The 12,070-nt window shown below is 44.1% G+C and overlaps 2 protein-coding genes across 2 annotated transcripts in view; both read right to left on the reverse strand.

Annotated features, from left to right (window-relative positions):
• Positions 1-12,070, reverse strand: part of LOC126259979 (protein Shroom3) — a 365,788-nt gene that overhangs the window by 248,745 nt on the left and 104,973 nt on the right. The gene's annotated exons all lie outside the window — the stretch shown is intronic.
• The window catches only part of LOC126260694 (serine/threonine-protein kinase STK11-like), a 63,830-nt gene continuing 58,152 nt past the window's right edge, over positions 6,393-12,070 (reverse strand). Inside the window, exon 7 of the mRNA XM_049958030.1 lies at positions 6,393-6,614. Within this exon, the coding sequence (XP_049813987.1) occupies positions 6,393-6,614 (222 nt within the window). The remainder of the gene's footprint in view (positions 6,615-12,070) is intronic.

Genomic DNA, 12,070 nt, shown 5'->3' on the forward strand with positions numbered 1-12,070 from the left:
AAACTCACAATAAGAAAAATGGCAACTAGTAAATCTCGTTGCTATGTAAACCACCCCGACAACTTTTGTTATGTGTGTGGGAAATTCAGTCCAAAAGCCCTTATAAAACCAATAACTGATTTGGTTAAGAAGGCATATAAATTGTATTTTGATTGTCCTGTTGTCCTGTTTGAATACTCCATTGGTAGTGTAGCGCTTGACACAGTCACGTCGATTAAATATTTGGGCGCAACACTGCAGAGCGATATGAAGTGGGACAAGCATGTAATGGCAGTTGTGGGGAAGGCGGATAGTCGTCTTCGGTTCATTGGTAGAATTTTGAGAAGATGTGGTTCATCTGTAAAGGAGACCACTTATAAAACACTAATACGACCTATTCTTGAGTACTGCTCGAGCGTTTGGGATCCCTATCAGGTCGGATTGAGGGAGGACATAGAAGCAATGCAGAGGCGGGCTGCTAGATTTGTTACTGGTAGGTTTGATCATCACGCTAGTGTTACGGAAATGATTCAGGAACTCTGGTAGGAGTCTCTGGAGGAAAGGAGGCGTTCTTTTCGTGAATCACTACTGAGGAAATTTAGAGAACCAGCATTTGAGGCTAACTGCAGTACAATTTTAGTGCCGCCAACTTATATTTCGCGGAAAGACCACAAAAATAAGAGAGATTAGGGCTCGTACAGAGGCATATAGGCAGTCATTTTTCCCTCGTTCTGTTTGGGAGTGGAACAGGGAGAGAAGATGCTAGTTGTGGTACGAGGTACCCTCCGCCACGCACCGTATGGTGGATTGCGGAGTATGTATGTAGATGTAGATCAAGATAAAAATTTTGCACCTCATATTGCCTGCATAGCCTGTGCTACAACCTTAACCGAGTGGTTGAAAGAAAAACGCCGAGCCATGCCATTCGCTGTTGGGATGGTGTGGCGTGAGCCTAAAGACCATTATTCAGACTGCTACTTCTGTCTTACAAATATTTCGGGACATTTAAGCAAAACTAGACATAAAATAAAGTATCCAAATGTATCTTCGGCCGGCCGCGGTGGTCTCGCGGTTCTAGGCGCGCAGTCCGGAACCGTGCGACTGCTCCGGTCGCAGGTTCGAATCCTGCCTCGGGCATGGATGTTTGTGATGTCCTTAGGTTAGTTAGGTTTAAGTAGTTCTAAGTTCTAGGGGACTAATGACCACAGCAGTTGAGTCCCATAGTGCTCAGAGCCAAATGTATCTTCAGTGTATTTGCCTTTGCCCCATGAGGTGGGGTTGTCTGTTCCTGTCTGTAACTTGAAAGCCACGGTACCAGACACCATGTCAAGTGAATCAGAAAGTATTGAACATATAGAAGAGTACTTCCCTCAATATCATGACACCTCGCGCCTCAACTCATTAATCAAAAGGAATTCAACGATTTGTTTCGCGATCTAAATCTCTCGATACAGCAACCCGAATTCTTGGGGTAGAGACTGCAAAAACGGGGAGTAAGAAAGCAGTGGCTACGATTAGAGCTCTCTGACCGACTGGTGTGCGTCTCCGGACAGCGCTGAGTATCGCGGACGTTGCCACATCCAGATGAACGCGGCACCCACAGGAAACCGCCAGCTGGGCCCGACGTCCGACAAGCGGCTGCAGCGACTGGCTTGCATGCCAAGCAGCCGCGCCAGGCCTTATCCGAGCTTTTTCCTGCACCCAGATTGCTACTCTTTCTGCTCCGCCGAGTGCAGCAGGAAAAAGGCGCTGGCAGCTCTTTTTCGTCCTGGAAGTTGAGTCAGATCGGGAGGATGGGCTGTTTCCGCTGGACGGGATTTCTTGACCGGCCTGTATCGCGTGGGAGGAAGGAGGATGGCATCTGCGAGGCGTCGCAGGAAGGCGCTCGTAAACCCGGCCTACCGCCATCTGCGCTTCCTCCGCATCCGCCTCCTTGGGCACTTCCTCAGAGCTGGCCAGTTAGGGCTGACCCGCGGGACGCTTGCTGAGGGAGCCCCCACTCCTGACTCCCGACGAAGCCACCTATACAGAACGTTTTCAGTCGCTGCTGCCTCTTATTTATTTATCTTTCTGTTGTACACAAGGTGGTCCGGCCAGTTACAAAGAGGACAAGAAGTACTGAATATTGGCGCACAACTGGATGATAAAGTAAAGCTGTCTACAACCCCAAGGTAACTCTGAACACCACAATGCTTCACTGGCCACGGTCATATTGGAGACGGTGTGCCTTTACCTTCAATGACCTTTGAACTGGTTTACCCAGGCTCCAGTTTAACTTGATCTCCGAGCCACGATGCAGGTCGGCGTTTCCCGCAAACATAAATCACAGCCAGATGTGAAATAACTGATAAGCAACAGATAAAATTCCAAGGACTAACCAGGGATCGAACTGTAGACCTTTGGATCCGTGGTTTGGAACTTAACCAATAAGTTATCGAGTCACACGTCTTGATGGCAAATTTCTTCAAATCCCATCCGAAAGTAGTATTGCTTCATTAACTATGCGCTGAGTATACAACTAGTTAAAAATGTGTACTACAACACGGCCATTTAACACGTAAGTAACGTATTTTATGGGTGGAATGTTTCAGATTAAAATTTTCCGCAGACACCACTCTTACCCACTGAAGCTTCCACTCTGTCACTGCTTTTTCTCCTTTCCAAACTCCGCAGAGACGCCCCTGCATGCTTAACATACGGCTAAGAACGATGTAGGAATGATGTAGCCTGAGCCGAAGAGAGATACTCATTTAGTGGAGAGATATTGGAAAACTCACGTTTTGCGGTTAATATCGTTGTAGAAAATTGTGGGTCGTCAGTAACAAGGAGCACTTTTGCTTGTTTGAAAACACTGACAGGCAGATACGACTTCGCCCATTTTCATGTACAGCTACTGGTTTTCACGTACCTATCCTATTTGCTATTTGGTTTCTTTTGCAAAGTAGTTGATTCACTTTACGGCCAAAACAACAAATCGGCACACATAACCAACTGAATTTTTTTGTCAAATAGCCGTGACTTTACTTTACTCTTTGTTCAGTTTTCCAAAAAAACAGCACCCATTTTACACGAAGGTCACTCACAGCAAGTTATCCTGTAGAATTAAAACCGAATGACTACTCCTCGTACAGTTAGCTGCGAGGACGACAGACAACAGAAAACAAAGAAAGAATATTGTAACTACTAAGACTGTCACGTATCTCCTTCCGTCCAGTTCTTGAACAAGGTTGTCACATAGGAAAACTCTTTCAGTCACTACTTGAATATTGTCTGGCAAAGACCCTTGTCAGTTTGAATTAAAGGAAGATGTACAGAACACTCGAGGCAGAGCATGTCGCGGAAAGGCTTTTGATGTGATGCAAATATCACAAATGTAAAACACCATATCTTGTTCTTAGGCTGCCGCTACGTTGCTGTTGCGATGGCCGAACGGCGAACTGAATGTTTGATGAGCAGTCATCGACCTGTGAACTAATAAAGCTTATTGGTGCTGTTTTCTCTATTGCACCGTTAAATTTAACAGTAGTCGTCTAGAGTACTACGTAAAAGTGTTTGCGAGTAAATTACGGAAACATTCGGTAAAAGAGCGTACGTTGCTCCCCCTAGCGAGCGACCTAGTTGCCGGTGAGACTGAGTGCGGCCGACAGACAGCTGGCAGTTTTGGACGCCCACGGCAGTCGAACGCGTGAAGCAACTAGTGCAGCGATTGCCACAGAAGGGGCGGACAATCAGAAACGCTATTAATTCACGCTGGGCCGATCGTACAAGGCCAGCAGTAACGGTCAAGTCGCTGGCGATCACGCTGCACAAGTTGCGACAGTGCCAACGTGCCCACCAAGTCTATCGTCTCCACACCATCCTATAGTTAACACTCGCTTCAACCCCTAAATATGCTTGTCCACAAACGCGAATTTCTGCAGAGATTCACGTGCCAGTACAATACAAAATTGGCGTCACAACGGTTGCTGGTTGCCCTTACTGTCCGCCAGGTCAATTACATGTAAGGTGGGTAGAAGTAGTCCGTGGAATGTGTTGATATTTAAGTGGCAACATGTGTTTAAAAAAAGCGTGCCTATGCATGAAAAGAGGTGCTGAGAAGTGCTGCATAGCTTCGAAAATATTAAGCCGAAGGATATTTGTCTGCTGTGATCAGTGGAACGTATGATTGTACAATGCGTAAATATCAAAATTTGTTAGAAACTTACGTCAGAAGAGCACATTATATGAAAAGTGTACGGTGCAGAAGATATGACAAGAAACTATGTGTATGAATCGTTCAAACGCTTTGGGGCTAGACTACGTCACATTCCGATCGGACGTCAACAAACATAATGCGAAACATCGAATATGTATTACTTGTCTGGCAAAGTTAATGAGTCTCCTCCTAGTCATTCGTCTTTAGAAAAAAAAAAAAGTGTTGCATTGAAATGTCGGCATGAAGATGATGACTAAGACCGTCCAAGTTCCCTGGCTGCAGTTTGATTTTCCGAGGTCATAACTGAAACTTCATGACTACTCACGTATTACCCCAACACTGAGGACTGTTCTTTCAAAACTCGCTTTCTGCAAAAGTGGGCAATATGAGTCTTTTACGGCATACGCTACTTCACATGGGCGCCTTTCTTAGTCTGAAAACAGTTTTTTAATCAAAATCTAGTTACGATCCCGGTTAGAAGCTACAAGCTATCAAATGTTCTCCGCTATTCCAAAACTCGCTTTCTGCTACGAAGGTGATATAGCAAAACGTTTTCTGCAGCTAATTTTTGTAGGGTGCATAGTCTTTGGATTTTAATAATGCTAACATTTGCAGAAGTAACAACACGGGCTGGTAATATTGGTTTACTGTCCATTTGCATTGTTGTTAGAGTACTGTCGGTTGCAAAACCACTTGTCTGAGACGACAGAGGTATTGCGTGTATTCTTAGGCTATTTTTGAAAATTTATTCTTAAATAAAATGACAGAAGAATACTCTGAATCGGTAAGAGAAGTTGAAAAGGGGAGGAAGAGGAGTGTCCATATAAAAGACCCCGAGGAAGGTAAAAAGGTTCAAATGGCTCTAGGCTCTATGGCACTTAACATCTGAGGTCATCAGTACCCTAGACTTAGAACTACTTAAACCTAACTAACCTAAGGACATCACACACATCCATACCCGAGGCAGGATTTGAACCTGCGGTCGTAGCAGCAGCGCGGTTCTGGACTGAAGCGCCTAGAACCGCTCTACCACAGCGGCCGGCCGAGGAAGATACAGTGAAGACAGCGCGGGGCCACTGGATGCCAGATGCGAACGCCTTTAAAGCGACTATACGTCCATGAGAAGGACCAGAGGCTGTTCTGCTGCCAACTTAACCTATGGATTGTAAGCATTTAATACACTGAAGGGGAATAGTGATGTGGATAGTGAAAATATAAGTGATATTATGGAAAATGTAGATGTTGGGGAAACAAAGTGATCCACTGGACTATAAACACGTGTTTTGGACGGACACAAAATATTTAAATGTTTGTCTTAATGTAATTACTGCAATGTACGTCAGCAATACTCAAAATTGTATGCAGTATATTTGTTTATTGTTTTTCCTTGGTATATATGTATGTATGTTTGTTAACCGGGGACCTAGAAACGACGGAGAGGCTCCGTCCCCGCTGCAGCCGCAGTGGTCCACAAACCCCCGACGACTACCGCAGTCCACTTCACCCCTCCGCCGCCCCACACCGAACACAGGGTTATTGTGCGGTTCGGCCCCAGGTGGACTCCCCAGGGAACGTCTCACACCAGGCGAGTGTAACCCCTATGTTTGCGTGGTCGAGTAATGGTGGTGTACGCGTACGTGGAGAACTTGTTTGCGCAGCAATCGCCGACATAGTGTAACTGAGGCGGAATAAGGGGAACCAACCCGCATTCGCCGAGGCAGATGGAAAACCGCCTAAAAACCATCCACAGATTGGCCGGTTCACCGGCTCTCGACACAAATCCGCCGGGCGGATTCGTGCCCGGGATCAGGCGCTCCTTCCCGCACGGAAAGTCGTGCGTTAGACCGCACGGCCAACCGGGCGGGCTTTTCCTTGGTACAGCAATGGTAAGAAAGAAATTTATATACCAATTTATTATTCAGAAAGCAAGTTTTGAAGTAATTTGATATTCTCGTGGTCTTTCTTATATATATATATATATATATATATATATATATATATATATATATATATATATATATATATATATATATATATATATGGTTGTTTTCATTTATGAATGTATCAACTACTGTTTAGAAATTAATATATTATGTAATTCCGTTTCATGAAACATTTTGAACAAAGTGAGTTGTGGAGAAAAAAAAGCGTTTCTCAAAGCGCGTAGCTAACTTGTGACATCAGTTCTGACGCGTGTGCACTTGTGTTTGTTTGTCCTTCAGGAGAGCGGCCATCGTGAGGAGAGCAGTCGTGGGCCGGGCCGGGCGACGCGCCACCCTGGTGTGGCAGGGGCCGCGCCGGTAGTCGAACGTGGGCACTGCGGCACGCAAGGCCAGGGCGGCGCCCACGCGCCCACGCAGCTGACGCCAGGCCCGGCGACACGCGTCACGGGGACACCACTCACAGAACGCCTCTCCCGCTGCACTTTATACCTGTCTTTCTGCACTGCGGAAAGATCCGTCAATTGTGAAACGCTCAGCAAACGAGTGACAAAACATTGCAAGTACGTCGAGCACTCGACTGAAATCGGGAAGCGGTCACGTCACGTCCCTCGCTCGTGTAGTGTGATCTTTGTCATCACCGACAAGTTTATGAAATCGTTATTAAGGGCGGGGGGGGGGGGGGGAGGGGGTTGGACGTCAAAAGGGCCGTCTTGGAGCAGAAGAGACACCACAGGACATTTTAATTTCCACTGTCTATACTTTTACGAATAAATTCATAAAACTTTGTCAGTATGACCAGAAAGGATTCAGGATTCACACTCGTAGGAGTGGAAGTTCAACAAAATAACAAATTTTTTTTTTACATGTGAAAGTTCACCATTTTTTCACTTTTACTGGCTACGTTTGTTGCTATAGGTACACTTTTCTTCATAAGGAAGAGAGATTCTTCGATGAATTTTGCACAGCATACAAACCATAATTACAGGTGTATGACACTAGAAATTAATTAATTTATGAAAAAATGAATGCGCTGTTACATTTTAAACTTCATGTTTAGAAAAAACCCAAATTTTATAGTTAATTATCTCAATTTGTACGACAGTTTTTAATAGATTTGGAAAATTCTAGAGCTTCATACACCTGTAAGTATGGTTTGTATGCTGTGCAAAATTCATCGAAGAATCTCCCTTACTTATGAGGAAAAGTGTACCTATAGCAACAAATGCAGCCAATGGTAAGTGAACAAAAGGTGAAATACAAATGTAAAAAAATAAATTATTTTCTTATATTTTTGAACTTCCATCACTATAAGTGTAAATCCTGAATCCTTTCTGTTCTGACAAAGTTTTATGAATTTATTTTTAAAAGTATAGACAGTGGAAATTAAAAATTCCTGTGGTGTCTCTCCTGCTCCAAGTCGTCCCGTTTGATGTCCTACCCCCGTTAATGATTCGAACCCAACTAAATACAGAGTCCGCCAGAAAAATGTATACACGCTTTAAGGAACGAAAAGTATTACTTATGTGTTTATTTTACATTTAATAATTGATCACCCATGTCGAACAACCTTCACTTTAGCACATGGTTACTTTAAATATTCAAAATGTTCAGCGTTGGCGGCTATACACGTAACAGAACGACGAGCGGTCGCCGCAACTACCTCAGTGAATGTCACAGTCGAGATCGCTGCACACGTCGCTGTAACCTCCTGGCGAAATTCCTCCAGCGTGCGTGGCTTACGTCGGTAGACGTTATCTTTCACACTCCCCCACAAGTAAAAATCCACAGGTGTCGGACCTGGCAACCGTGGAGGGAGCTGGATTCCCTCTTCGCCTAATCCAATGCCTCGAAAAATTGTCATCCAGGAAAGTTCGTACGGCTAGGTGGTAGTGTGGTGGCGCCCCATCCTGTTTGTAAAAGATCTCTTCATCAGCTCCATAAAGAGCACGTATACCTGGCAAAATCGTTGTGCGTAACATCTCCAGGTACACTTCTCCAGTGACAGTAGCATCAAAGCAAAAGGGTCCCACTAAGCCCCTAGATGATGGTCCACACCACACACGAACTCCTGGTAGACTGACGGTTTTATTCAAATAAAAATGCGGATTTTCCGGTGCCCAGTACACACTGTTATGCCGATTCAAGGCTCCATTAAGTTTAAATTGAGCCTCGTCACTCCACACTACCTTCGTCACAAATTGTTCGTCATCAGTTACCATTTGCTGATACCATTCGCAAAATTGCATTCGGCGATCAGGATCGTCATCATTAATCGCGCGCAGTAATCGTGGAATGTAAACTTTCCACTTCACAGCTTTCAGAATTCTTTTTACACACACTCTTTAGTCCGGAAGCGCGCGGCTGCTACAGTCGCAGGTTCGAATCCTGCCTCAGGCATGGATGTGTGTGAGCCCTTAGGTTAGTTAGGTTTAAGTAGTTCGAAGTCTAGGAGACTGATGACTTTGGATGTTAAGTCCCAAAGTGCTTAGAGCCATTTCAACTTATACAGCTAACCCCGAATTCACTTGGACATTGCGTAGCAGACTTATGTGGAGAATTAACAAACGTTTCCAACACGAGAGCCGACGAAGCAGGACTTGTAGCTGTACGCTGTCTTCCTGATCTTCCTTCGTGAATATCACAAATCGTTCCATGCAATTCAAACTTGTCAATGATGCGTTTAATTGTTGGGGGGATTGGCGGCTCTGTTCCGAACTCCCGCCTCCACTGACTTTGCACTTTAACAGTATTATCAAACTTGAAAAACCACTTCAAGATACATTTTCTTTGCTCTAATGTCAAGTGCGCTCCAGCCATATAGTTTTCTTAATACCGAGATGCAGCTACTAACATCTGTTGAGTCAAAGATCATACAACAGACTCGTAACTCAAATCGAACGACATCGTCGATAGCTCGATAGAGCCTGACAAAGAGTGTATACTTTTTTCTGGCGGACTCTGTATTTGTGAGAAGCAAGACGATAAAATATGAAGCAGCTCGTCTCATTCGCACCAATTTAAGCTGTATTCTTAGATTCCTGCCTAACCACATTCAGAAATCGCGACGTATTCGGAAACAACGGTGAAATATTTGTGACAAGAACGAACATAAATGTCATTGCTGGTTGTTTCACTCACAGAAATTTCATATTTCGTTTTTTAATCAAGTCACAAAATGGAAGGCACTCACTGCTGACAAAGCACTTTCGCAGAACAAGTTACTGTTACATGAATAAGAAGCTCCCACAATGTGTTACAAATATGAAACAGAAAAAAAATGTATTAGCAGGTACCTAGTTTCGCACTAGCTTCCTTACACTCCACGATAACACCTCTTTAGCCGCACGAACACAGGAAATACATGTAATTAACAGCCAAAAACTGTTCATATTAAATGTTCTTAAGACTTTTACAGACGATGAATCATTAACGGACATTTAATTATAATATGTCACACCTAGAGTGATACATCTTCATTGCGCCTTTGCTTAAAACGTCATACTGTCAAAAGTCTGGTCTAGGTCACGGTCATAAGAAGTGAGTTATGATACGGAAAGATCCGAAGTATGATGAATCCAATATGGCGGTTCAAAAGTAGCTAGCGAGGGACTTCACTTGACCCCTTTCCGATTTCAGCCAAGTGTCAGCTGTTCTTCCTATTTTTTTCACTCATCTGAAGCAATGATGTTCCAATTCCGGCATCACTGTTCAGCTTTACGTTTCACACATCTTTGCCATTTTGCTAAGCAGCTATTCCAAACAATACTTTGTTACCAATTAGAAACACGTAGTAACTTTGGGCATATTTGTTTTGTAATTTTCCGCTCGCGCGCGCGCGTGTGTGAATACAAATTTTATAGGAGTCACTGTACTGAAATATTGTTTGTTCACATTTGAATAAACATATATAAAGTCCAGAGCTTAGTTCCGCAAAAGAGAACAGCTGCAGTGCAGCTCTATTAAAGTTGTGATATCAGCTTCCTCTTTTCTACGTGTGTACCGTGGTGACGCCGGAAAACGGGGATGAACCGATGAGTCTGGAAGAAAACTCAGGAACACTTAGTTACAAAAAAATATTTCTCGACATTATCTCCATTGTTCTTCATGCATTTGGACTGACAAGGTTTCATCCTATTTTTGATTCCACTCAAGAGCGCAGTATTCCTTCATAGTACAGATACTCTCGTCAGTACCACTTTTTAAGATGAGAAAACTTTGAATAAAATCTGGAGAGCAAGAGAGAGGCTGGGTGTTGTGTGCTGTCCTTAGGTTAGTTAGGTTTAAGTAGTTCTAGGGGACTTATGACCACAGCAGTTGAGTCCCATAGTGCTCAGAGCCATTTAGCCAGCAAGAGAGAGGAAGCAATTACTGATAATGTACGTCTGGAGCACAGCACTCTATGGAAGTGAATCATATGCTGTGCGAAAATCGGTAAAAAAAGGAATCGAAGGTTTGAGAGGAGATTTTACAGAAGTATATTAACAATTAAGTGTACTAAGAAATGGGCAGGTTCTCTGTAGAATCAACGAGAAAAAAAATATGTGCAGAAGACTGGCTAGAGGAAAGGGACAGGATGGTAGGACGTTTGTCTAGACATCAGGAAGTGACTGCCGTGGTAGAAGAGAGAGAGGTGTACAGGGCAAAAACTGCGGGGGAAGACAGAGATTGGAATAACTGGAACGATAATTGTGGGCGTTGAGAGTAATTGCGATGAAGAGATTGGCGGAGTAGAGGAAGTCGTGGAGGACCGCATGAAACCGGTCAGAAAGCTGATGAAAAACAGAAAAAAGGGAAAGTAGATCAGTAAACAGTCCAAAGCACACGCTATGTACTTTTGGGTCACTGGCCGCTTCTGCTTCGGCACACAATGCCAGCAAATCAACAACGTTGCGAGTAACAGATGATGTCAAGCATGATAATGACCTGCCAGAACCATAATTTAGGCGTCCCTTTTTCCTCCAGCAAAACGGTTTTCGTTTCGCAAGTAAATACTCAAAGCTTTCCTCACTCGAAACCCTCTTGCCGGTCTGCGGCACCCTGCTCGCAGCTCCGGTTAGCCGCGCCCACAGAGTTCGCCGCACGCTACGGAAGCGTGCCTCGGCGTGCCTTTCCACGAACACAGCGCGACGACTGGGCAAAAACCTCCAGCTGTGATCATTAAAAGCGGACGCTGCTCTCGCGCAATATCTCCTGCCTCGCATCGTATAGCGTCAGCCTTACGTTACCGTACCTTACCGTTGTTACGTTCCACTTCCGGTCCGTCACGCTTCCTAACGTAATATAACGGAACGTTCTTCCTCCGACTGTCAGTACAGACCTGTTGCTGGGGTTTTTACTCTCGGTGGGCAACAAGGAGGTTTCAAACGGGTAAACCTCGCAAGGCGATTTGCATTTTAATTTCATAAGCTATACATTCTTTTTCTAATTATTTGGCATTGGAAACCAACTAGGATAGTTTCCCAACTATTATTATTAATGCTTCTAAAATCTGCGCAAAACACACACAAACACACACACACACACACACATACACAAACACGACCACACACCTCAGGAAAATTGGCAATTCACACTTTTCAAGTTCACGAGCATTTTAATTCTCTGATGTCTACTGGCAATTTTTTACCGCCAACCAAGAGTGATTTTATATATTTCTCTTCGACACGAAAGTACTTTACGAATGATTGAAATTCACTTTGGAAACTACAGCTCAAGCGCGTCGGGCGAAATTTTAAATATTCTCTAGCTCTCTTCGCGTCAAGTATTAGCCTCAGAGGAAGTTTAATGTAATTTAATTGTGTAATTGTTTCTCTAGCAGCCACGGTTTTCGAGTTATTAGAGAAAACCATACAAAACTGACATTAAAGGTCTTCTGTCATGGAAACAATTCTGAAGCATACGTCCATACGAAGTGTTTCGTTGACAATCGCCAATATTCTCACCCCTCACTCAA

This window comes from Schistocerca nitens, chromosome 5 (genome assembly GCF_023898315.1).
Source record: "Schistocerca nitens isolate TAMUIC-IGC-003100 chromosome 5, iqSchNite1.1, whole genome shotgun sequence".
NCBI classification, from domain to species: Eukaryota; Metazoa; Arthropoda; class Insecta; order Orthoptera; family Acrididae; genus Schistocerca; species Schistocerca nitens.